The sequence below is a fragment of the Nomascus leucogenys genome, chromosome 8 (assembly GCF_006542625.1).
Source record: "Nomascus leucogenys isolate Asia chromosome 8, Asia_NLE_v1, whole genome shotgun sequence".
Lineage (NCBI taxonomy): Eukaryota > Metazoa > Chordata > Mammalia > Primates > Hylobatidae > Nomascus > Nomascus leucogenys.
The window spans coordinates 6807044-6835032 of NC_044388.1; the positions used below are offsets into that span (position 1 = coordinate 6807044).

General features: G+C 37.4%; 1 protein-coding gene across 4 annotated transcripts; it reads right to left on the reverse strand.

The window, feature by feature from the left end:
* Positions 1-1165: 1165 nt before the first annotated feature.
* On the reverse strand, positions 1166-27989 carry DIPK2A (divergent protein kinase domain 2A). Of its 4 annotated transcripts, XM_030816697.1 has the most exons (4): positions 10597-11852; positions 8216-8275; positions 7329-7632; positions 1166-4009 (listed from the first exon to the last, which is right to left on the reverse strand). In XM_030816697.1, exons 3-4 carry the CDS (start codon positions 7573-7575, stop codon positions 3678-3680), a joined length of 579 nt encoding a protein of 192 aa, XP_030672557.1. In that variant the 5' UTR covers positions 7576-7632; positions 8216-8275; positions 10597-11852; the 3' UTR covers positions 1166-3677. The 4 variants fall into 4 exon arrangements, with proteins under 4 accessions (XP_030672557.1, XP_003265398.1, XP_030672558.1 ...); XM_003265350.2 differs by lacking the exons at positions 8216-8275; positions 10597-11852 and adding an exon at positions 26504-27989; XM_030816698.1 differs by lacking the exon at positions 8216-8275.

Below are 27989 nucleotides of genomic sequence, written 5' to 3' on the forward strand. Positions count from 1 at the left end.
TTTGTTCATTGAAATAATTCTACGTAGTCAACAAAATTTTCCCTTCATAATTTGATCATCCTGAGGTAAGGCAGGACAAATGTTTCTTTTTCTCCAATTTAGCAGTTTTCAGAATGATTTTTTCAATATCCTTTCAAAGGTTACCGAGGTAGTTTGTTGTTTTTGGTTGCTGGTTTTAGTAGCATTTTGAATGCATAGGTTTACATATTTATAACATGTTGGAATCAATTTCAGTTATTAGTCTTACTGATCATGAAATTGCTCCATCTATACAGCCAGTGGTTCAGAATCCCTGTAGTTGGATCCAGAGTTTCTGAGAAAAACAATGGTGTTTAAGTTTTCCTGCTTTGGTGATACTGAGTTAATAAATCAGGTATTGAGTTCTTATTGTAATTTTTTAGATGTAAGAATAGTATTGTGAGTCCAGCCACGGTGGCTCACACCTGTAATCCCAGCACTTTGAGAGGCCTTGGCAGGCGTTATCACTTGAGGTACGGAGTTTGAGACCAGCCTGGCCAACATGGAGAAACCCCGTGTCTACACGAAATATAAAAATTAGCCGGGCGTGGTGGTGGGCACACCTGTAATCCCAGCTACTCGGGAGGCTGACGCACAAGAATTGCTTGACCCCTGGAGGCAGAGGTTGCAGTGAGCTGAGATTGTGCCACTGTTCTCCAGCCTGGGTGACAGAGTGAGACTCAGTCTCAAAAAAAAAAAAAAAAAAAAAAAAAAAAGTATTGTGTTTTACTAGGAGAAAATGCCTATTATAAATCTAGTGATACATCTCAGATTTGCTTCAAAATAAGCTGGAAGCAAGTAGTTTAGAGATGAAACTAAAACTAGTTTGGCCACATGTTGTTAACTTTTGAAGTTAGTGTAACGATAGTTATACTATTGTTCATTATGTTATTCTCTTGCATACATTTGAAAATTTCCATAATGAAGTTTTTTTTTTAATTCCATTTTAGTAGTAAAAGTTTTTTAAAAACTCACTACTACAGAAAAAGAAAACACACATAACCTTAAAGCCTGGTGCACACCCAGATACTTCCCTCAAAATTCTAATTAAAGTGCATGCAAGAGGAAACTAGTAACTTATCTACTCAAACTCACTTTCCACTTAAGAAAAATGTAGATATCTGAAGTTAAGAAATAGTCTGAAAAGTGTGATTCTTAAAGTATTCTTTATTAAGATCATTAAAAGTTGTAGAAACAACTTTATATTATAAAGGCACAGGGAGACAGTTCGATAAAATATTCAAATTAACAGTAACTTACAGTACAAAAGACAATTTTAATGCACATACAAACCCCAAATGTCTGATTCAAAAATATTTTACTGCGTCTATTAATGGGCAATGATTAAAAATATAAATTGCTGCCATATAATAAATATCTGATAGTGAACATCTTGATAGCAAAGTGAACAAAATATTTATTGCTTTTCACTTACATATTTTTCCCTGTAATTTTAAATTCCTAATTCTTTTACTATCTTCTCAACTTTTCCCAAAGATAAAATAAATTTCACATAATTTCATGGAGGGGAAATGGTAGTTATAAAAAACTACCTCAAGTAGCAATCACTGCTGGCAGTGTTTTCTCACTTTCTGTTCTGCAATCGCAATCACACTTCCAAAAAGAAAAGCAAATGTTTGCTAAACCATAGACAGACAACCTCTTTGTGACTGGTATTATAAGGTTTATAATGAAAACTTATCAAATATAAAAGGTGCTCCCTTTTGAAAATGTGTACTTTATTTGAAGTTTTGAGTAAGAGGTGTTTGGCAATTTTAAATACTCCCCTCAAAAATCTCCCAAAGTTGCAAACAAGTCAGTTTAGTAAAATTCCAAGCACTTAAATGCTTCATTGAGGGCCAGTTGACATATGCAATGCACTAATGTGTAAAAATTAACCTAATGCAACTATTTTACAATGGAGAGCTCTTACCTTTTCTTTCCAGTTTTTAAACTGGGATTAACTTTATTGACTTCATCCTCCTATTTTTATAGCAACCTAGTTTTAGATGGTACAAGTTGAATTTCTATCACAAGACAATAAAATAACATGAAAGCATTATCCTAGTTAATGCTATTTCAACTTAAGAAATATCTACATTGAAGTATTTGATAATAATTGTAAAGTTACTTAACCATATGTCATGTTCAGACAGTATGTAGCAGCTAGTAATGTGCCTGGCACACAGTTGATGCTTAATAAATAGTTGCTGAATAAATGAAAAAGAAAAACCTGACTTTGGTTGTGCATACTTTAATCACTTTCTGATTTAGAAAAAGATCAGTCTAAAGCTCACTACTGCACACTACATCAAACTTTGCTGTAAACAAAAGTAACAACTTCAAACAGAAAAATATTACCTGTTAGTGATAGTCAACTTATATAACATTTTTTAAAGAGCCCACACACTTCTACGCAAATAATTAAATTTGATGTTAACCATTGGGTAAAGACCAAAGTGGGCTGACTGGCTAACTTGTCTGCTTTACAGTAATAATGATTAGTTCCTCAATAAATAAAAGGTTATGATGCCCGATTAAATTCAAACAATGGGTACCATGTTAATTTTGCAAAACCACCCATGAATAAAAGGTAGGATAACTTTAAATTACTTGAAAGCAGTAGTTCAACTTTCAACAGAAAGAATTACCAGGAAGATCTGAATTTAATAATGACAGCTAAAATACTGGAAGTAGGGTGGTAAGAATAAGTAGGTGATCAATTCTATTTTAAATTCTAAACATGAGACTAGGTGTAATATTTCTTTGGCATATGCATTATTATCTTGGACTAGTTAACACTTTTTAGATACTGGGTTGTATTTTTTTCTGAATCAAAATTAACATCAATATATAGATTCTAGTATATTCTTAAAGCCTTTAGAAAAGATAAAATGACATTTTGCAACATATGCCAAACTTCATGTTTAGTGTACACTTGTAATTATTGGCATAGAGGGATATAACTGTTAAATAACCTGAAATGACACCATGCAATGGCGAAACTACAGAAGTTGGTGAAAAGAAGTATTTACATAATGTAATATTTAGCTTTCTTTAAAAAAAAAAAAAAACACAGTAAACCTGGGAATCCTGCCCTAACAGTAAATATGTACCAAATAGCACTGAATGAGAACTAGTAAAAATTTAAATGAACACCTACAGTAACCTGAATTTCCAAAATTTAATTAACAAAAAAAAATGGGAAAAAACCCTACACATCAGAAGGAAAAAGCGGCCTATAAAACAGGCCAATCTGACTTGACATTCAAAGTAAATGCAAGAGATTCACAAAATCATGATAGCAAATGCAAACGAAGTACGAAGTACCCTTTGATACACAAACCAATGTACTATCAGACTCATTTCCAATAGCTTAACAATATTCATTAATCCACTGAAGCATTCCGGGGTAGTGGGGAGCAGCTGATGACAGCTCAAGCCTCCAAAGTGTAAGAACATACTTATTTGCAGAAGCATCATGTGATTTTTGAAGTAATGTCTTATTTTGATGGATGTTAACATTAAGATCTATCAGTGCAGGTTTATCATCCTCTGAATGTAAAACTTCCAGATTTCATTTTTTCAGACAGTTTTTTGGTGGTTTAGTTTTAGCCAGTGCTGTTTAAACGGAGAAAAAAAGAAAAGTTCACCATAGACTACCTCACGTTGTTACTTAATTGTGCTAGGTATTCACGCAGTTCTTTTGCAGCCTGGAATCTGCCATACCGCTTCTTTGGGTTGGCACACTCATCCAGCAAGGCCTCGAGCCGGCCATCTTTGGCAATTTCACTTGGTGGATCATGAAGGAGTCCTCCAGAAGTGCCACGCCAGGTGGCATGTCTGGATAAGAGGTTCTGACAAACAGCATAGTAATTGTGGTCCACAGTGGCACGAGCACAAAGAATTTCTTTTGAAAATGATAAGCAAGCCTCCTTATCACAGTCATCAAACTTGCTTTCATACCATACATCCCAATTTTCAGGTTTATCTGTGAAAGGAGGAAAAGCAGAAGTAGAAAAAAAATTTTTAAATGGTTTTCATTGCTTCCAAGAATAGAATATTTCACTAATTAATAGTATTTGTTCTATACTTTTAGGTAAAAGTATATTATAACCATAAACATTTAAATATATAAATTCATACAAACATTCACTGGGAGCCCACCAACGTTAGGCAGAAAGATTCAGAAAGGTCCCTACCACTTACAGGTTTAGTCTAGTGACTTTCCATCATACACAGAAAGTGCCATAAATATGACGCAATGCTACAGGAATAGTGGGGAATTAAATTAGCACTTGTCCCTGGGGCTGTAGAAAGCTACAAAAAGGAGAACATCTGATTTAGGTCTTAGAAGAAAACAAATCTGAAAAGAAACTAGGAAAAAATAGCATTCTAGGTTCAGGACACAGTATATGCAAAGGCATGGATGTAAGGGATTGGTCCATTTGGTTCACGAAGCAGTAAGTTCACTGTGGCTGGAGTGTGAGAAACGTAGTTGGCAAGGAGATACAGGTGATGCTAGAGAAATAGGTCGTAACTTGTATAATCACGACCATAATTTATTTTATAGAAAGATAACTCTGGGCTGAAGATTGGAAGGATTAAGATCATGAGAGCAACTATAGATGGCCCAGAATGAAAAGCCAGATTGGAGAAACATTTCAGGCAAAAATAAGTAAGTATATGGGTAAAGTTTAAGGTTCTAATTGGATGACAAGGTATGTAAAATTGCCATAATAGTGTCAATATTTTATATATAAACAAAATAAATATAAAGGAGCTATAAGGTATTAGGTGGGCATGTCATATATGCAACTAGAACTAGACTTGAAACTTACGATTTTGAGGTAAGAGGGATAATAGGCATATTGAGAATACATAAGCACACATGTACTTGAAGGAGCCAAGGCTTGAAAAACAAATAGCTAGCTGTATATGGAAGAAGAAAGAGACATTTTTGGAAGAGGAAACTGCACATGGGAATGCCCAGAAGTGGGCCGATTTATTCAGGAAAACAAAAGGCCATTGTAGCAGAAGCACCGAGGGCAATAGACAGAGGGGTATTAAAAATGAAGCACTCGAAAAATACATACATACACAGGCTGGGCGGGGTGGCTCACATCTGTAATCCCAGCACTTTGAGAAGCCAAGGTGGGAGGACTGCTTGAGCCCACAAGTTTGAGACCAGTCTAGGCAACATTGCGAGATCCCACCTCTACAAAAAATTAAAAAATTAGCCAGGCATGGTGGTATGTGCCTGTAGTCCCAGCTACTTGGGAGGCTGAGGCAGGAGGACCACTTGAGCCAGGGAGGTCCAGGCTGCAGTGAGCCATAATCACACCACTGCACTCCAGCCTGGGTGACAGAGACCCTGTCTCAAAAAAGAAAAAAAAAAAAAAAAAGAATCAGAAGAGGGCCAAATCACACAGATTACAGATTATGCCCTGGTAAGGTGTTTGGATTTTACTTCAAGAACAATGGGAAGTCATTAAAACCATTTAAGCAAAGGAGTAGTAAGTTAATGTTTTTTGAAGATTACTATTCCAAAAGAAGGAAGGTTACTATTCCAAATGAGGAAACAAATTCGAGAAGTTGATACTTGTCACAATCACTTCACAAATTTGCCAATTAGGTGGTTGCTAATGGCAAGGCAGAGGTCTACGTCAGGTTTTAATGGACTAAGGAATCAATAGAGGCTGAGGAAGCAGAAAGGCAATAAATACTTTTAAAAACAGTGGACAAGCAAGGAGAAGCAGAAGAGTCTTATATATACTTTTTATAGGGAGGCAAGAGAAGTTGGATATTAAAGGAAGGAGGTGGGACACTGAAGAAGATAATTGATGTAACAAGTTCTCAAACAAGAATCTATCTGTTGTTGTTTTAATGAGGTTTAGATGACAAAGGACACTGAGGGAGTTGCCACAGCAAAATCTCAATTTCCCCGTGAAGAAGTAAAATAAAGGTCATTTACTAGAAAGTGGAAAGAAAAGAAAGTAAATGAATAGACAGAGACTTTTGCAAAGTGGCTATTTAGAGGACCCATGAGACATCTGAAAAGAAATGACGACAGTGAAAGCAGCACTAGAGCAACGCTCACTGTATGAAATGCAAGAATACAGAAGCTATATGGTTGGATTCATCTAAGGTCAGGAATTAGTAACAATTATTCCAGGAATGTCTGCATAAAATGAATTATAAAAAATTATTGTTACAAACACTGAAATAATTTTTTTAAGCTTAGGAAAATTGCACAACTCTATGAACGTACTAAAAACCACCTGCTTGTGTACACTTTAAAAAAGAAAGCATAGTATACACTGCTACAATATTCACAGATGTAGGAAGAGGTAAATAGAGAGTAGAATACTCCAGCAGGGTGTTCATTTCCTGTAGGAGGATCTACATGACAAGTCAAGAAATAATCAGAAAGTAGTCTGGTAAGTATGAAATCTGAAAAAGGGAGTGGAAAAATCAAGTATTTAATAGGATCATGCCAAGATCATGCAAAAGGTAAATGTCAACCTAATATATGGCTGTCACATAAACTTTGCCCCAGGTGCCATTAATTTTCAGCCTTTGTTTGTGAAAAGATACTCATATGACTTTTATGAGGGGTAAAGAGAGGATTAAAAAATATAAAACCCTCACCATGGAGCAACAACCCTTTGGTTCTAGACCTACAGGCTTTGTCCTTGATGCTTTAAAACTTCTACGGCATTTAATTTTCAAAACACTTCAGACACTACCCATCTATCCCGTGAAGAACTCAAAACTAAATGGAGAGCAAAGTTTTGGGTGAGATGTAATAATCAGAATGTCAAACCAAACTCAGAGCTGCAGTGCCAGGAATCATCAAAATGGTAAAAAATAAAGTACAAATCATATTTCAAGAACCCATACAACCATTCTGTTTTTCACTTTCAATACAGAATTCAATATATTACATGAATATAATTATATTCAACAGTTTATTATAAAATAGGCTTTGTTTTACACAATTTCCCCCAACTTTAGGCTAATGTAAGTGTTCTGAGTATGTCTAAGGTAGGCAAGACTAAGCTATGATGTCCCGTAGGTTAGATACATTTCAAATAACAGTATTTTCAACTTACACCAGGTTTATCAAGATGTAACCCCCAGTAAGTCAAAGAGTATCTGTATTTATTCACAGTGGTTATATAAAGCAAAGAAAGACTCTTAAAGTTGCCATCTAAGGAGGAAATTCAAGGCTTATTTCATACAAGTATAAACATTATTTTGACATAGGAAAAAATGAGTAGAAAAAAATCTAAAAATTATATACTTACTTTGTCTAATTAATCTTTTGTCAGCAACCAAAACATTTTCAGCATCCACAATGATTACCTTCCCATCTCTAGGACCAACTGCAAAATTGTCAAAGCTGACGTCCAGGAGGTAGAGTGCAAATTCAAAGTCATTGTTTGTAAGCTGTTCTGCTATTTCCATTAATTGCCAAGCGAGGTCAACTCGTTTTTCCCATGGCGCATTAAAGTAACTCCACAGTTCTTCTCCAACATAATTTACAGCCACCATTCTTCCACAAGCTCCAAGATACTTTGCAAATGGCCAACCTTCATCAGACGGAAAACTCTACAAAAGAATTATCTTATTATAAGAGATTCTGATGAATATATCCTAGGTCTATCCTCAGATCCTTTCAGCAGAGATTGCTACTAGGAATGACTTTGGATTTTCTCATTATATTCAACAGTTTATTAGAGATTAACTTCATTTTTTCCTAACTCATACCAGTACTATGGACGTGAAAAAAATTTAAATAGAGAACTTTACATTTTAAAGCTAAAATAGGATGACAAGTCTTGCTTATCAAAATCTAAGAACCAAATTGATCAATAAGAGGGAAGATACTGTCTTTATTACCAAATCTAAAAGTATTTATGCTTTCCCTTATCTTCTTCACTTGTGTAAATGTAATCAACCAATCCTTTTATTTAAACTGATAGCACTGCAGCCTATTAACCAGCAGTTATTTACCAGGCATCAGGCACTGTGTTACGGTGGCAATTAAGGGTGAACCAAACAGTCTCCATTTAGCCATGGGCTTTTATTTGAGAAGAGCATGCAGACACCAAACAAATAATTATGAATCTGAAAAGTGTCAGGTACTAAGCAGTGGTGCAGGTCCCAGGGGAGCATTTAGTAGGGGCCTTACCTAGTCAGGAAGCAGGTGGGGTGGAATTCAGGGAAAGATTCTTGAGAGGTGTCTTTCACCCTACATCCAAAGGTTGAGAAGGGACAAACTGATATCCTATTAATGCAACCTCCACTCTGAGCACATCTGGTCCAAGTTCATCTTGTTTCCCTTTCCCCGCCATATTTTCTGTTCTCCTTGGCCCAGCCTCAAAATTATTCTTATCTTAGCAAGGTTTTCTAATGGATTTTAAAACCACTGGGAGGATTATCATCCTAAATCAAAAGAAAAGTGTTCCATGACCATGAACACTCATTTTCACCTTAAGTAAAATAACAGGCTTTATCTAAGATTACTTTCCACTGCTAAAATACGTAACTAGAAAATGAACATTAGAGAAAAAAAGGAATCAATAAATGTGTGTGTTCTGACTGCTCCACCGACTAGCCGTCCCCAGGGAACAGGGAGGCCTCTTCTCGGGCCTGAGACAAAACAATATTGAAATTAAGGCTCTTAATCCTACTATGGCCTCTAAGTGTGCAAATGAAAAGAGTTACAGGTCTCTCATTTGAAATCAAAAGCTAGAAACAATAGGTAGGCATAGTGAGGAAAGCACATCTAAAACTGAGATAGGCAGAAAGCTAGGCTTCTTAACTCAAACAGCCAAGCTGTGAATGCAAGGGAAATATTATCAAAAGAAATTAGAAGTGCTACGCCAGTGAACACACAAATGTTAAGAAAGCAAAACAGCCTTATTGCTAATAGGGAGAATGTTTTAGTGATCTGGGCAAAAGATCAAATCAGTCCCTTAAGCCAATACCTAATCCAGAACAAGAACCCAACTCTCCTCAATTCTATGAAGGCTCAGAGTTCAGAAGAAAAGTTTGAAGCTAGCAGAGGTTGGTTAATGCAGTTTAAGGAACAAATTCATCACCATAATATAAAAGTGCAAGGAGAAGCAGCAAGTGCTGATATAGAAACCATAGCAAATTATCCAGAAGATCTAGCTAAGATAGTCAATGAAAGTGACTAATCAACACATTTTCAATGTAGATGAAACAGCCTTCTATTGGAAGAAAATGCTCCTTAGGACTTTCACAACTAGAGCGGAGAAGTCAATGCCTGGCTTCAAAGCTTCAAAGCAAAGGTAGACTCTCTTGTTAGGGGTTAATGCAGCTGGTGACTTTAAATTGAAGCCAATGATCGTTTACCATTCCAAAAATCCCAGAACTCTTAAGAATGATGCTAAATTGATTTGCCTGTGCTCTATGTATGGAACAAGAAAGCCTGCATGAATGCACAATGGTTTACAGCATCCTTTACTAAATATTTTAAGCCCACCATTGAGATCTACTGCTTAGAAAAAAAAGATTCCTTTTGAAACGTGATTGCTCATTGACAATGCACCTAGCTACTCAAAAGCTCTGATGGGGATGTGCAAGGAGATTCATGTTGTTTTCACGCCTGCTAACACAACATCCATTCTGCAGCCCACAGATCAAGGAGTAATCTCAACTTTCATGTCTTATTATTTAAGAAATACATTTTGTAAGGCTATTGCTGCCATACACAGTAATTCCTCTAATGGATCTGGGAAAAGTAAATTGAAAATCTTCTGAAAATAATTTGCCATTCTAGATGCTATTAAGTGTATCTGTGATTCATGGGAGGAGGTCAAAATATCAACATTAACTGAGTTTGGAAGTAGTTGATTCTAAACCCCATGGATAACTTTGAGGGGCTCAAGACTGTAGTGGAGGAAGTAACTACAGATACAGTGAAAATAGCAAGAGAACCACAATTAGAAGTGGAGACTGAAGATGCAGACACTAAACTACTGTAATCTCATGATCAAACTTGAACAGAAGAGGAGTTGATTCCTATGGATGAGCAAAGAAAGTGGTTTCTTGAGATGGAATCTACTCCTGGTGAAGATGCTGTGAATATTGGTGAAATGACAACAAAGGCCTTAGATATGTCATAAACTTAGTTGACAAACAGCAGTAGAGTTTGAGAGTACTGACTCCAATTTTGAAAGAAATTCTACAGTGGGTAAAATGCTATGAAAAACATGGCAAGCTACAGAAAAATCCTTCATGAAAGGAAGAGTCGATTAATGAGGCAAACTACACTGTCATTTTATTCTAAGAAATAACTGTCATAGCCACCCTGATCAGTCAGCAGCCATCAACACGGAGGCAAGACCCTCCACCAGCAGAAAAGATTACAATTCACTGCAGGTTTGGCTCAGATGATCATTCACATTCTTTAGCCAAAAAGTATTTTCAACTAAGGTATGTGTATATTTTTTAGACATAATGCTTACATACTTAGTAGACTACAGTACAATGTAAACAGAACTTCTATATGCACTGGGAAACCAAGAAATTCACGTGACTCACCTTTTATCATGATGTTTGCTTTATTGAGGTGGTCTGGAACTGAACTCTCAATATCTCCAAGGCATGCCTGTGTCAATACTCTATTGCTAGAAACTGAACAATCTACGTACATTTAGTGACCACAAAATGAGGCTCCTATTTTTGTATCTCTTAGAAAAACAGGCAATATTAATTTTGCCTTGAGCTTTATAAAATTGTCACAACTCAATAATATTCTTGCATTAAAATTTTTATCAACTTTAAAACAAAAAGCAAATTAAGAATTATATTTCATCCATAATTACCCAATTTCAATTGCTCCCTTTCAACTATAACAATGCACAATAGCTGTACTTGTTCTTTGTGTATATAATCTTTTTCTCTTAAATTTTAATATTGCAGATTTGTGATGAAATCCTAATTATGTAAATGAAAAACTTATATATGAATCATTAATTATAGTAATTTAATTGATTCCATTTTTTAGTTAGATCATATCTACTGGTTCTTTAGAAATAAGAGGTAAACACATTTCTAATTTTGTGCCTTGCCTGAGAATTTTAAAATTTATTTTGGGAATCAGAAAAAGAGATTACTCGTGTCCAATATGCAGTACAAAAACTGTTGAGGAACCAAACACCACTCTCAGCTATTCTCCCCAATTTAAAATACCTCTGTGATCTTGAAATTTTCGTTAGACAATTACAAAAGACTTAACTATTTCCCAGAAACATTCATGTATAAAGACCCTGACATAAAAACGAAAGCACTAAAATAAGAAATATATAAGATTATATAGTTGTGTCATGCAAAAAGTAAAACAAAAAACTCCTCCAAACACTACTGGTATATTATTCACATGCCATATTGTAGAACAGATACAAACATATCTTTGTGAAAATAAAATAGTCTTTGACAACAGGAGAAAAGAAGAATCGGGCCAACATCTGCACATGTACAAATGCTTCCTTGTTTTTGGAACCTTTCCAACTGACAAATGGTAGTCAAAACTACACTTCATTACCCAAGTCCCCCATAGAAGAGGGTAACATATACGAGTAAATGTCACATTGAGCAACTCTATATTCATGGAGTGCTTTCTAACAATGTTAACTGAAATTCTGTTATGCCTCATTTTAAGAAGAGCACTATAGTTCTTTCATATAGTTTGCTACCTAATCTTTTGGAAGAACTTTAATCAATGAATTCACACCATTTGCTCAGATGACAAGAACTTTTCATTGTCTAATCAAAAGTCAGATTTCATTACCTATAATACAATTCTATCGAACACACTGTAGTCCAAAGAAAATCCTCAAGGAAAGCCAAAATATTTGTAATTTGCATTTATAATGCAATTCTGGCTGAGAAGCAAATTACCATGGTCAAGCAGAATTTGAGAGACAAAATTTATATACGTTAGAACTTGGATTTGTTAAATATATCAAGCAGTATGAAAATTACTTATTCCTGATTACCAAACTCCCACAGTGCATAAAACACATTAGGTAGGATAGAAAGTTTACTGCTAAGGTCTACATTTTTCTGTTTAAAACAAAATTTAAAAATCAGATTTTTCAAATTGTCTAGCACAAGCATATAGTTTAAACTAATAAAATAAAGTGTGATTTTAATAAATTATTTACAACTGAAAAAAATGTACAAACACTTTGCAACTGAAAAAAGGAACATTTAAATTTAGAATGATATCAATTCTAACTGGATTGGAGGCACGTCACTTAATTTTGCAAGGCTTTTAATCAAGATTGAATGTATGTCATAAAGTGTAATACGTAAAATTTTTTAAAGTAAATATTAGTTAAAGGTTGTACAAAGGTCCAAAACAATTATATATTTACTTTTCCATAATTGTATTTTTTTAAATTAAGTTGGTAATAACTAAAGAAGATGTCTTTAGGAAAACAGCATGGTTAACTGCTAAGAGCTGAAAAAAATATTAAATACTTTCACTTGTAATTTTCAAAGCAAAATTTGTTGTGAATTTGAAATGTAATATAAATCAGTCTACGCATCTTTTTTAAATTTGGTAACAAAACCACAACCTACTTCTTGGATAGCATACAACTCAAATAATACTAATAACAATATTGTATGCACTGACAGTATCTTAAAGCCAAGATTTCAGAAACAAAACCACTAAGTTCGCCTTAAGAGAAGGTGATATATAATGTATATAATCGATATTAAAGACTGGAAAATTTGGATACTGTATACTCTTTATAGGGATACAATATTTCATAAAATGTCTATATTTAAAAGCCAATATAGTATATAAGTAGAATAATGAACCTTAAATGACAATGCTAGATTTTGAAGTCCCTTCCACCCCTACATCTTACTAGCTATAATGATGGCAAAGCAGCAACTTCTCTGAGCTTTGGTTTTTTCCTCTGTAAAACTGGAATATTTGTATCACCATATTCATCAGGCAATCTAAGGATCAAAGAAAAAAGATACGTACTTTGTACATTCAATACTACGTAGTAAGGAATTGTTTACCAAAGTATTCACACTTTTTTTATTATTATACTTTAAGTTCTGGGATACATGTGCAGAACACTCAGGTTTGTTATATAGGTATACACGTGCCATGGTGGTTTGCTGTACCCATCAACTTGTAATCTATATTAGGTATTTCTCCTAATGCTATCCCTCCCCCAACCCCCCACACCCCCGAAAGGCCCTGATGGGTGATGTTCCCCTCCCTGTGTCCATGTGTCCTCACTGTTCAACTCCCACTTTTGAGTCAGAACATGCGGTGTTTGGTTTTCTGTTCCTGCGTTAATTTGCTGAGAATGATGGTTTCCAGCTGCATCCCTGTCCCTGCAAAGTACATGAATGCATCCTTTTTTATGGCTGCATAGTATTCCATGGTGTATATGTGTTATATTTTCTTTATCCAGTCTATCATTCATGGACATTTGGGTTGATTCCAAGTCTTTGTAGGGCGTGTGCCACCAGGCCCAGCTCATTTTTGTATTTTTAGTAGAGACAGGGTTTCACCATTTTAGCCAGGATGGTCTCGATCTCTTGACCTCGTGATCTGCCCACCTCAGCCTCCCAAAGTGCTGGGATTACAGGCATGAGCCACCACGCCCGACCATAAATGTCTTCTTTTGAGAAGGGTCTGTTCATACCCTTCATCCTCTTTTTGATGGGGTTGTTTTATTCTTGTATGTTTAAGTTCCTTGTAGACTCTGGATATTAGCCCTTTGTCAGATGGACAGATTGCAAAAATTTTCTCCCATTCTGTAGGTTGCCTGTTCACTCTGATAATAGTTTCTTTTGCTGTGCAGAAGCTCTTTAGTTTAATTAGATCCCATTTGTCAATTTTGGCGTTTGTTGCCATTGCTTTTGGTGTTTTAGTCATGAAATCTTTGCCCACGCCTATGTCCTGAATGGTATTACCCTAGGTTTTCTTCTAGGGTTTTTACGGTTTTAGGCCTTATCTTTAAGTCTTTAATCCATCTTGAGTTAATTTTTTATAAGGTGTAAGGAAGGGGTTCCAGTTTCAGTTTTCTGCATATGGCTAGCCAGTTTTCCCAAGACCATTGATTAAATAAGGAATCCTTTACCCATTGCTTATTTTTGTCAGTTTTGTCAAAGATCAGATGGTTGTAGATGTGTGGCATTATTTCTGAGGCCTCTGTTCTGTTCCATTGGTCTATATATCTGTTTTGGTACCAGTACCACGCTTTTTTAGTTACTGTAGCCTCATAGTATAATTTGAAGTCAGGTAGCATGATGCATCCAGCTTTGTTCTTTTTACTTAGCATTATCTTGGCTATAAGGGCTCTTTTTTTGGTTCCACATGAAATTTAAAGTAGTTTTTTCTAATTCTGTGAAAAAAGTCAAAGGTAGCTTGATGGGCATACCATTGAATCTATAAATTACTTTGGGCAGTGTGTCCATTTTTACAGTATTGATTTTTCCTATCCACAAGCATGGAACGTTTTTCCATTTGTTTGTGTCCTCTCTGATTTCCCTGACCAGTGGTTTGTTAGTTCTCCTTCAAGAGGTCCTTCACATCCCTTGTAAGTTGTACTTCTAGGTATTTTATTCTCCTTGTAGCAACTGTGAATGGGAGTTCACTCATGATTTGGCTCTGTTTGTCTATTATTAGCGTATAGGAATGCCTGTGATTTTTGCACATTGATTTTGATTTTGTATCCTGAGACTTTGCTGAAGTTGCTTATCAGTTTAAGGAGATTTTGGGGTGAGACGATGGAGTTTTCTAACTATATAATCATGTCATCTGCAAACAGAGACAATTTGACTTCCTTTCTTCCTATTTGAATACCCTTTTTCTTTCTCTTGCCAGATCGCCCTGGCCAGAACTTCCAACAGTATGTTGAATAGGAAAGGTGAGAGAGGGCATCCTTGTCTTGTGCCAGTTTTCAAAGGGAATGCTTCCAGCTTTTGCCCATTCAGTATGATATTGGCTGTGGGTTTGTCATAAACAGCTCTTATTATTTTGAGACACCTTCCATCAATACCAAGTTTATCAAGAGTTTTTAGCATGAAGGGGTGCTGAATTTTATCAAACGCCTTTTCTGAATCTATTGAGATAATCATGTGATTTTTGTCATTGGCTCTGTTTATGTGATGGATTACGTTTATTGATTTGCGTATGTTGAACCAGCCTTGCATCCCAGGGTTGAAGCCCACTTGATCATGGTGGATAAGCTTTTTGATGTGCTGCTGGATTCAGTTTGCCCGTATTTTATTGAGGATTTTTGCATTGTTGTTCATCAGGAGTATTGGCTTGAAATTTTTTTGTGTGTGTCTCTGCCAGGTTTTGGTATCAGGATGCTGGCCTCATAAAATGGGTTAGGGAGGAGTCCCTCATTTCCTATTGTTTGGAATAGTTTTAGAAGAAATTGTACCAGGTCTTCTTCGTACCTCTGGTAGAATTCGGCTGTGAATCCGTGTGGTCCTGGACTTTTCTTGGTTGGTAGGCTATTAATTACTGCCTCAATTTCAGAACTTGTTATTGGTCTATTCAGGGATTTGGCTTCTTCCTGATTTCGTCTTGGGAGGGTATATCTGTCCAGGTATTTATTCATTTCTTCTAGATTTTCTAGTTTATTTGCATAGAGGTGTTTATAGTATTCTCTGATGGTAGTTTGTATTGCTAGTGGTCTATTTTTTTTAATCTTTTCAAAAGACCAGCTCCTGGATTCATTGATTTTTTTTTTTAAGGGTTTTTCGTGTCCCTATCTCCCCTTCAGTTCTGCTCTGATTTTAGTTATTTCTTGTCTTCTGCTAGCTTTTGAATTTGTTTGTTGTTGCTTCTCTAGTTCTTTTAATTGCAATGTTAGGATGTCGATTTTACACCTTGTTTTCTCCTGTGGGCATTTAATGCTATAAATTTCCCTCTAAACACTGCTTTAGCTGTGTCCCAGAGATTCTGGTATGTTGTGTCTTTGTTCTCATTGGTTTCAAATCACTTATTTACTTCTGCCTTAATTTTATTATTTACCCAGTAGTCATTCCAGAGCAGGTTGTTCAGTTTCCATGTAGTTGTGTGGTTTTGAGTGAGTTTCTTAATCCTGAATTTTAATTTGATTGCACTGTGGTCTAAGAGACTGTTTGTCATGATTTTCATTCTTTTGCATTTGCTGATGAGTGTTTTACTATTTTAGAATAAGTGCAATACGATGCTGAGAGGAATGTGTATTCTGTTGATTTGGGGTGGAGAGTTCTGTAGATGTCTATTAGGTCCACTTGGTCCAGAGCTGAGTTCAAGTGCTGAATATCTTTGCTAACTTTCTGTCTCGTTTGTCTAATATTGACAGTGGGGTGTTAGTCTCCCACTATTATTGTGTGGGAGTCCAAGTCTCTTTGCAGGTCTCTAAGAACTTACTTTATGAAACTAGGTGTTCCTGGTACTGGGAGCATGTATATATAGTTAGCTCTTCTTGTTGCATTGGTCCGCTTACCATGATGTAACGCCCTTGTCTTTTATGATCTTTGTTGGTTTAAGGTCTGTTTTATCAGAGACTAGGATTGCAACCCCTGCTTTTTTTTTTTTTTTTTTTTTTTTGCTTTCCATTTGCTTGGTAAATGTTTCTCCATCACTTATTTGGGCCTGTGTGTGTCTCTGCACGTGAGATGGGTCTCCTGAATACAGCACACTGGTGGGTTCTAACTATCCAATTTGCCAGTCTGTGTCTTTTAATTGGGGCATTTAGCCAATTTACATTTAAGGTTAATATTGTTATGTGTGAATCTGATCCTGTCATTATGATGCTAGCTGGTTATTCTGCCCATTAGTTGATGCTGTTTCCTCATAATGTCAATCATCTTTACAACTGGTATGTTTTTGCAATGGCTTGTACTGGTTTTTCCTTTCCATATTTAGTGCTTCCTTCAGGAGCTCTTTTAAGGCAGGCCTGGTGGTGACAAAATCAGCATTTGCTTGTCTGGAAAGGATTTTATTTCTCCTTCGCTTATGAAGCTTAATTTGGCTGGATATGAAATTCTGGGTTGAAAATTCTTTCCTTTAAGAATGATGAATATTGGTCCCCACTCTCTTCTGGCTTACAGGGTTTCTGCAGAGAGATCTGCTGTTAGTCTGATGGGCTTTCTCTATTTAAAATTTTTAAATAACAATTCCAGACATTCATCAAAAGATATGCTTATCTTCGTGTACCTACTAAACACCTACTAAAATGGCAGCTACAAATAATGAACCCCCTTCCAAACAGAGTGAAGAACCACTAAATTAGAGAAACATCTTTACTGACCTCCAGTAATTTCTAATTCATAATGAAATATATAGACTAGTCACTAAACTGTTAAAAGCACTGATGCTATAAGAAATGTAGAGAGCATCCACAAGCACTAAAAATGCAAGACACTTAAAAATTGGAAACGTGTACACACATAAACACAGTATTTTAACTTGCTTTTTATTACTGATAAGCACAAAACAAATTCCAAATGCTGAAACAACCTATAATCTACCTAGATCAAAATCAAATATTTTATGTGATCAATAAAGAAAATGTAAAATCAAAGAAATTTAGAGTTTAACTGTACCTCAATTGTAAATCCAGTTCAATCTTATTAGTACAGTGTTAAATGCTTTACCTAAAGTCACACAGGTAGTAAGAAGCAAATTTAGCCCAAGCTATAATTATCTTCACAAGAATCAAAATGAATTCAAAAGATAGATTAACACAACCCCCCTCAAGCCAATATCCCTTTGTTGAAGTTAAACTTTATTAGTTTGGGGTGGTTTTTTGGGGTTTTATTTTTTGTTTTTGTTTCTGTTTATTTATCATCTGTTTAAGAATTTTTCAGATTTTACAAAGGTAACGGTTTATATATTACATAGGAGCATTCCAGAAGCCAACATTATGCTGGAAAAATAATGTTAAGATTGATTATTTAACCTAAGTGATCTCCACCTAGGCTGAGACCTAAAGGATGAGTTTAATATTAAACAGACTGGAGATGGGGCAGTTCAGGCACATGAAAAGCCAGAAAGTATCTTCTCAGAAATGAATAAAAGACCAAAGCAGCTGCAGTGAAATGAATGGGGAAATGACTTGCAGTAATGGAATCTGGAGAGTGAAGCAAGGACCAGATCATGTTGGGACTTACAGAATCAAACAGAAATCTTCAACACAGCCTTTATAGCATGGTCTATATGTATGTCATGCAAAAACAAATACATGTCAAAATCTTAATGTTCAGGATTATCTTACACACTGAAATCAAACAGTATGCTATGGTATATTTACCTTATTCTAAAAAACAAGTCTTTAAAATATCACGATAACACCCTTTGATCAATATCCATCATCCTGCCAGATTAATAAGGCCATTTCATTCCATCATGCCATAACACAGTCATGAAAAGGGTGGACATGGAATATATGAGTAAAGATACATAAAAGAATACATTTTGGTTTTATTTACTTACAAAAAATAAATGACATGAGACTAATAGATTAAAATAGAGTCTACTTAAAAGCACTTGTATTCTTTTTTCTCCTACATGACCAAAAATATTGTATCCTAAATTTAAAAGATAAAAATTCCTTTTACACTATACAAAATATTTTATAACACTTCATTACCTCATAATATTCCATTAAAAGGAACATAGCTTTGCAGTTTGCCTTGAGAGAAAATAAATACAGACCAAGAGATGTGTTACCATGCAAGACTGATTTTTGTTAAAGTTGAAAGTTCTTAGTATAAACAAACTAACTTCAAAAAAACTATTAATAAAACATACAATCTAAAATGTGAATATCGATTTTCTACATAACTGGCATTTCTACAAAAAAAAAGTTTAAGCTTGAAAACACTCTTAGAAAGTATATGCCATCAAAAGCGTAGAATATGCTTAAAGGGGCCAGGCGCCGTGGCTTCACGCCTATAATCCCAGCACTTTGGGAGGCGGAAGTGGGCAGATCACCTGAGGTCAGGAGTTTGAGACCAGCCTGGCCAACATGGTGAAACTCGTCTCTACTAAAAATACAAAAATTAGCCGGGCGTGGTGGTGAGCACCTGTAATCCCAGCTACTCAGGAGGCTGAGGCAGAATTGCTTGAACCCGGGAGGCAGAGGTTACAGTGAACTGAGATCACACCACTGCACTCCGGCCTGGGTGACAGAGTGAGACTCTGTCAAAATACAGACAGACAGACAGACACAAAAGAAAGAAAAGAAAGAAAGAGCTAACAAGTTTTAAAATTATTTTTTAAAGCCCAAATTTGAATGAAATCCCATTGTAGTAACGCATGTTATAACAGCTGTTCATAAAGATTAGTCAACTGTACTGGTGACAGACTAATGTGTTCACAGTTTGGTGAACTGTCTGGAGGGGAGATATAGTAAAATTACTGAGATGATTTAATGGTTACTGAATTTTTGCTAAAATTTCTCTAAGATCTTAGCTTCTTAATTTATACTGCTAAACAGCAGCCAAAATCCATTGCAAATACTGTAGAAGCTTAACAATTTCAAGATTTTTAAGTCCTAGCATATGTCCCATTTATTTCATGAAATAATTTTCCAAATGCCATTTTCCACCCACCTCAAATTACAACAATATTAAGCAATGCCTTGAAAATAGTAAGGTTGTGTTATTTTACTGAATATCATGTCCAACAGCTGTATCTAAAATTGGAAACTGATGTCAAAACACATTTTAAAAAAACTAAATTTAATAGAAATAATCTTTTAGAATAAATTGCTTAAGAAATGCTGCCCCCACAAAAAAAAAAAAAAAAAAAAAAAAAAAAACAGAAAACAAAACAAAACAAAAACACTTCACTTGTTCACAAGTTTTAAATATGCGTAAGTTTACTAGTCTCAACTGACCCTTACTGTGTCCCAGGGGTGTACACATCAGTTCCTGGCACTATTGACCAATTCCACATAATTACTGTCAGATCTTTTCATTTCAGAATTAAACCCCAAAAAAGCATTAGAAAGAAAAAATACGAAGAAGACACTGATGGATCATACTTACTTCAGATTATAAATCTTTTAAGATTCTGTCTCAGAGTCTAAGGTCCAGACTTAACTTGTTTTTTTGTACTACCATTTGCCAATGTACCAAATAGAATTCCAAACTACAATAATGATTTACAGAGAAAAAAAGAAACTATTTGCTTTTTACTACTTAATCCTTATCTAAACCCTCTTTCCTACCATATTCATTCTATTCATTATACTTTATATGAGACAAATCCCTAACCCCCTTTTAAAGTACTATTTTTTAAAAAACTATAGCCTGAATAGGTACATATGATTTACGTATATGTAAGGACGGTGACATTTGAATGTCTGCAATAAGAAAAGTAGGATTTTTACATTTCTAAGACAGACATCAGCATAATGTACTAAAGAATTTTTAACTACTATAGCTGTCTAAAAATGGAATAAGCTGATTTTCGAAGAAATAATACACTGTAAAAAGCTTTACAACTGAAAATATTTAACAGCTATTACTTGAATAATCCTGTCTTCTTTAATCTTTAAAACAATCCTGTTAGGTAAGTATTAACAACCCCATTTTACTGATTAAAAAAACTTAGAATCTGAAACATTAAGTGACTTGCTCAATACCATCCAACAACTTTGTGGTAATACAGAATGTGAACTGGATGCTCTATCAATACTGTCCCCTCCACCCTTCCTCCCACTCTCCACGCCCATCTAATGGCAAAATCTCTGAAACTTTCCCTGGTACCATTCCTATCAATATACAATGAGATGTCCCTCCCTGAGTCATCTGAGTCATGTGACAGTGTGTGTGTGTGTGTGTGTGTGTGTGTGTGTGTGTGTATGTACCTTTTGTATAGGGCTTATTACATTACATGGATTGTATAATAATTAGTTATTTGTGTACCTACTTCCTACATAGTAAGCTACTTGTTTCCTAGGGCCGTCTTCCCATCCTTTGAATCCAAATGCCTTGTAACAGATTGTAAAATGAACAGACAAACTCAGTTCTTTTGTTTATAAATTCAAAGAGCTCTCAAGAATGTCACAGACAACTTCCTATCACCGTATACTAACCTCGCCTTACACTAATAATTTTCAGTCATGTTACAATCATTGACTAAAGTTCATCAAATGTATTAGAAAAATGCAGGATTTAAATTATAAGGCCATAATTTAATATATAGGTAATGAGTGAAAGCTGAAGAAAGAAAAAAATAGCATTCTGTGAAGGGTCAGCAGCAATGACAGAAAAATAGGAAGTAAGCCAGAGACCACAAACCAAAAAAACAGAATAAAAACCAGTTTGACAATCCCCTGGGAAGCTGGACACCCATGTCCAGAAGATCTATAAAAACAAGCTTTCTATTTCCCAACGTGTGTGAAGAATATGTGCTAACCTATGCAATGGAAATATAAAGAATAGTTCAAAGACTGGACAAAAGTATATAAAGGACAAAATTCATAATGGTCAAAAGATACGGATACGTCCAGAAACTAGACCAGGATGTCAAATGACTTTGCTATACTGATTCTGAAGTGATGCTTTCTTAAGGGCGATTGTCTGTTTCTACGGTCTTTCTAAAATAAAAGTACCCACCCCCTTTTTGGACTTGAGGTACCCAGAATTGTTTATTTTTGTTTGATTATCTTGAAGGGCAATCAAAAGTGTCAATGGACTCTCAGATGAAAAGCCACAAAAAGTTCAAAAACTTACAAAATTTATTAGATTAAAAACTGCTCTACTAAGAACCATCTCTAATGTGTTCTGAAGAAATCTAGGAAATCTAGGAAGACAGTTACTAAAGAAACAGCCAGTGAAGGAGAAGTAGGTGGTTCCTTAAGCTGTTGTTTGAAAAGAAATTCCTGAAACAAAGTCTGGAACATCCTTTTGCACACTATTGCCTCACAAGATCCTTCGCTACCCTTAACACCACATATTTCCCCTTAAAGGAAGGTTTCGGTTTTTGTTTTGTTTTAATTTGATTCCATGTGTGTAAAAATTTGGGGGTAGGAAGAAACGCTTGAAAGAGAGCATCCAACTCACAATCCCCTTTCAGAAGAGCTTAATTAAACCCACTCGTTAAAGTTCAAACGAAAACAGCAACAACAACAAAAATAAATTTCTCAAGAGTTTGAAAGCCCCAGAATGTTGCAGCTGAAAAGGATCTAATCCAATAGCTTCATTTTATAAAGAAGGAAGTGAGTCCAATAGTAAAAATCTATCAACTTTTCTAAAGTACTGTTAGCTAAATAACCCTTTGTTTACTTCAAAAACTACATTTTCACCAGTGAACTTCAAAAATATGTTGTTCCCTATATAAATTACTTTTAAAGGCAAAAACAACATTCACTGAAAGTTTTCTACAAAAAATTATATCAAAGTAATAATGGACAAAAATCAGTATAACTAAAGTATGGTTGATATTCAAAATCACCATTATTTTAAGGCGATCCATACCCCAAATGAGCTTCAAAACAGCTGATCAAATGCATCAGACAGTTGAAGTTACCTTTACTTTATTCAATATCTAACATTTATTGAATGCTTACAATTTACCAGATACTACGTGAAGTACTTTGCATGTATTATATCATTTACAAGAACAGAAAAGCAAGCTTAAAAGCCATAGCTTAATGATAGTCATATACTATAAAAATAAAGTAAATCCTATTAAAACCATGATTCAGAAAATTTAAGGCAAATGAACTTCCACAAATAGTAACATTCCCAGCTTGTCCCCCTAAACAACAAAGAGCTTTCTCCATTTCCTACAAACAAGACCCTCTTCACTACTTCCAGGTTATAAAGTCAGAGATTCTGTCTGAACTTCAAGAAATCCAGACAGCATTTCTCTCTCTCTCTCTCTCTCTCTCACACACACACACACACACTCCCCTTCTGTAAATTCAATCGGTTAAATACAAATACTGATAGAAAATTTATCAACAATAACCTGTCATCTTGCCAATTACTTCAACTTCATTTTTGAATACTCCAAGATTCCTATTTACACAATATAAAAATCAACACAGCTCCTCTCCTCCATTTTTTTTCCATAGGATTACAGTATACCTGGCACTAAAATACACACATCTTAGTGAAGTAAAAATGTGAAGACGAGAAAAGGGTATCAGAGTAGAAGATAAAGGTACCACTAGCATTATCTTGTTGCTTGATGTTTATAAACATTTTTTAGAAGATAATAATTCTATGGGTAAACTGTTGTAAACTAGTGAAACTATCCAACAATAGGAAGAAAGCCATACTCTCATGCCATTTCATATGGGGAAATTTATGTCACAAATCTTTACAGCCTTACATACATAAGGTATGTGTGTAAACATCTTACAGACAATATCTTTCACCTCTCCTTTCAAGGCATAATAGCAACTTTAATTTTTTACTGTTTTTTCAAATCAGAAGAGGTGAGTTTAATGGATTAAATTCATAAGTATTTTTCAGTTCTTAAGCACCTTATCGAAAGAAATTTTTACATGCTTATTTTGAAGCATGCTTATGATACTGGAAGTTTTGTTAAGAATACTTTGATGAAGTCAGTTCAAAGACTTTTTTTTCCCTGAAGTTGTTAATTTTTGGACAATATAAGAAAAATCTAGTTTGCCACCAGCTGTCCAAAAATTCGACAAGTAGCTCCCTCTCCTGGAGGAAAAAAGTGAGTTCCTCTTTAAGCTGTTAAAACACTTGTACTCTTAAAAATATATTTTTTTAATACATGAAGCAATAAACAGCCAAATCTGTTTTTCTGTAAGCATCAATTAATATCCCAGTATTGCTGTAAACAGCTATAAACAGTTTCATAGAAACCTGTATAAATACTAAAAATGTAGTTTCCTAGCTAACAAAGGTAATGAACATCATGGTTTGACTTACTGTACAGCAACCTTTGTACTTGATCACAGAATGTTGAGATACCTTTCATTTTGGTAATTTTATACAATCATCAATCCTCAAGTATATTGTTCAGACTTGTAAATTCACTAGCTTTTACCAAAGATCAAGTGATTCTACAAGGAAAGCAGCAGCTCTCTGAAAACTCTTATTTAAAAATATCTTCTTCCTCTACTTGCTTGTTAATCAGTTTTAAAAAAAATAACATGCCTATATGACTGGCTGGTACTAAAGACCCCAAAATTATATTACACAGTACGTAATTAGCTATAATTATAATATATATATTAGGATTAGTACTATTCCTGGGAACTGGGTTGTGTAAATTAAAAATGTAACTTACAAATCTCACACTCTAAAACGTGGAGACATGTTTCATCACATACTAAAAACAAATTCTTATCCTATGGCCCATGTGTTTACCCACTCGGAGCAATTGTGTCATTATGTGTCATACATAAGAAAATAGTTGTGCTTTTTCAAAAAAGGCTGTTTCATCACTAAAGATGAGAACAGATAAAGGGTAAGTTTGAGGGAAAAGTTAAACAGAAAACAAGATACAAGCACACTTGACTATCTCAACTACAAAGTAAACTGAGAAGGCCATGAGAAGTTCAAACGTAAAAAAATATAAAACCTTCCTGCACAAAGCACAAATTTACCTTAGTGTAAATCAGATGCCAAAGTTTCTCAAATTCAATGCTATGACTACACTTATAAAGAACTGGCTACATAATGTTCTTAAAATATCAATTCTACTATTAGTTGTTACTAATACATCACTATTCAAAATTACCTAATAAAAAAATCTTTCGGTAGGGACGCCAGCATTTTAAGTACAGTAAATGTATATTACTAAGACAGCTCCTTGCTAAATTTCTGGGTCTCAGAGAATTTGTCCGGGTATCTACTTCAGCAAACTGCTAACACGATCTCCAAGAACCAACCTTGCTAATATAAACAAGGCTTTTTTTCTTTTAAAGATAGCTTAATGAGAAACTTCAGTTCAAGTGTATGTACATCATAAATATAGGCTAAACCTTTAGAGACTGACTAGTTCGGGAACTCCTGAATAAAGAAAATTTCTTCAAGCAAAGTTTAACCAGTTTTATGCATCCATTCAGTTAGGAGATACAGCAGTATTTAAAACACACTCTGACTTTCAAATAAACCCAATACGCATAGCCTCTGATGTCCTAAGACTTACTGAAACCCACACTAAAGTTTCATCTGAGGCAAAATATTTGTGTTACATTATTTGGCTGAACTTATCAAACGAAGCTGGTTTCTTTTAGCTAAAATGGACAGTGTAGAGCTTGAGAAAAGAAAATAATATAAAGAAATCTGCACTTTCCTATTCATGCATTTTAGAAAAAACAAACAAAAAAACCCTGTACCTCCAGCCCTCAGTGACATTCTTAGCAACCCAGAAAGAATGTGAAGTATACCAAAATTACTTGTGAACTTTAAGTCATTTTTTTCTCTTGTCATGGAAAGGAGTACGGTAACTTTTCCTGCAGACAGAAAGAGAAACCACAACCCCACAGTTGTAATCACTGTTCAGGGACACCGCACTGAAGCTGAGTGGGAATGTGCAGAAACAAGTAAATACTCCGAAAGTAAACAGTGTTTTTGTTTTTTGTTCTCTTTTTGATGTCACCAGTAAAGATTCCATCCTATTCCCCTAAAAGGCACATTACTTTTCAAAACAGTCAGACGAAAGCAAATAACGCAATTGGCGAAAGGCAAGAATCTCCTTCCCTGATACTCGCCGTGGCCTAATATTTCATCTCCCTTCAACTAGATTACCAGATGAATAGGGCAGGTCACAGGATCAGGATGAAAATGTCTGTCTGGCCTTAAGCCCTCCCAGCCCCAAGTCCAACGCTGCCTTACTTTTCCTGTTCCTGATTCTAATCCCACCCAAAGCTCGGCTCACACAGATTAAACCCACCCCGACCACTGTCCCGTTCTCCGACTTCATCCTCCCCAACTTGTCCTCGAATTAGCTGTCCAAATGACTGCCAGATAAATGAGCGAAAACAAAGACTCTGAGACCGAAGTTAGGCCAGCCACCAATGCCAGAAAAGGAAGAGCGAACGCGGTTTAAAACACTTCAGAAGAACTAAGAAAGGTCCAAGGGCTCGTGAACAGTCTGCGCCGCGGACCTGCAAGCCCCGGCAGATAAAAGCAGAAAGGCAGGGTAGAGAGCGGAAGGAAACTCGCGGTAGAGACATTTTGGGGAGCGTTAAGAGACGCACTCCCTCTGGCGTTGAAAGATCCGCAGTCAAATCCCAAATGCGCCCGAATCTAGGTGACAAGAGCAGACTCTCCATCAGCCGGGTCGCCCTCGGCCTCCCTGCACAGCCCCGGGGTTCCCCCGGAGCCGCCCCTTCCCACGCCTGCAGCCTGGCCCAGCCGGGCCGAGTCCGAACTGGCGGCAAGCGCGGGCGGAGCCACTTCTCCCGACTCCGGTTCCCACGCGCGGCCCCTACCAGGACGCCCCCCGCCCTGGCTCCGCGCCTACCTGTAGCACCAGCGGCTCGGGGTTGAAGGCCAGGGTCAGCAGCAGCTGCATGCGCTCCGAGTCCTTGAGGTTGCGGAGCAGGAAACTGCCCGAGTCCTTGGTCTCCGCGTAGCGGCGCACCAGGCGGTCGAGAAGGCGCTGCGAGGGGCAGTGCACCAGGTCCGACCAGCCCTCCACCGCCTCGGGCGTGAGCAGACGCACGTCGCCGTTGAGGCGCGCGAACTCGGTCCGGGGCATGGCCTGCAGCAGGTCGCAGCGGGGCCGGCCGGTAGCCCGCTTGCAGATGCTCTGGTCGAGCTGCGCCAGCTCGCGCTGCGAGCCGAGGCGCTTGAGCACCACTCGGCGGCGGCCGCCCTCGCGGGGCTCGCCGTACTGCGCGAAGTACACGTTCTTCACGTTGAGGAAGTCCAGCAGGCGCAAGCGGCCCCACGCCTCGAATACCACCTGCCCGTTGAGGAAGCGGCGGCACCAGCTCGTGCCGAAGCACGCCGGGCACTTATTGAGCTGCAGGAAGCGCCGGTCGGCCAGCTCGTTGCGCTGCCAAGAGGCGAGCAGCGACGGCGAGTGCAGCACCATCAGCACCAACAGGCTGCCCAGCGCCGCCAGCTTCAGCGAGCGGGACAGGCGGCCCAGCTTCGGGGGCACCAGGCGCCACATACCGCCCGCCCGCCCGCAACGGGAGGGCGAGGGCACCCCCGGGGCGCCCCCGCCGCGCCAAGACCCGAAGAGCTACCGGCAGGAACCCGGTCCAGAGAAGGAGCTAGCGCGCGGGCTGGGGCGGAGGGCGGAGTAGGTGTGTGAAAGAGGAAGACGGGGAGCGGGAAGGCGCGGGCCTGAGCGGGCTGCGACTTCGCCCAGTCACTAGTCTCCACAACTCTCGAGCTCCCTCCTCCTAGCTCCCCGCCCTCCGACTCCGGCGGCGCCTGCTCCACGCCAGCCAAGTTATAGAGGAGCGGGAGGGGGAGGGAGTGCGGGGGCCCGACGGCCGCGCGCCCGTGCCCGCGCGCACGCGTACTGCCGGCTTGGCACGAGAGCTGCGGCGGCAGCCAGCCACGACGAGTGGGGTCTGCGAGGAAAGGAGGGACTCACGGAAGGGGAAGAGGAGCTAGGATGTCTCACACGCACAAGCAGCAACGCACGTCTCAGAGCCGCACACCCTTACTTGTGCGCGCTGGCTCTCCTGAGACCAAGAAGGGGGGCGGGGGCGGGGCCAGAGGGGCGGAGCGAGCGCGTCGCGCGCCGCCCGGAAAGCGTAAGCGCGAGCTCGCGGGAGCGGCTGTGGGGGTGGTTCGGAGAGGGGGAAGCTCGGGCTCCTGAGGTGGTGGCATGAACTCGCGGCTTCTGGTTTCAGAAAGACTCTTAATTACAGTCATCTTTTATGATTATTGTGGTTTACTGGTGCGTTCCTTTTACCATTGTGGAAACGGCCCTTTAAGGGAGGAGGGAATAGGAAGAAATGAACTGAGAAAGTCTATCGCAAATCCTT

Bases quoted from the DNA above. Each gene is read 5' to 3' on its own strand.
- DIPK2A (XM_003265350.2), bottom strand. From the start codon at position 27,160: ATGTGGCGCCTGGTGCCCCCGAAGCTGGGCCGCCTGTCCCGCTCGCTG. The intron at 7,633-26,503 runs GTAGGCGCGGAG...ATTCTTTTGTAG, and splicing joins CCGAGCCGCTGGTGCTACAG to AGTTTTCCGTCTGATGAAGG. The intron at 4,010-7,328 runs GTAAGTATATAA...CTCCTTTCACAG, and splicing joins CAAAAGATTAATTAGACAAA to ATAAACCTGAAAATTGGGAT.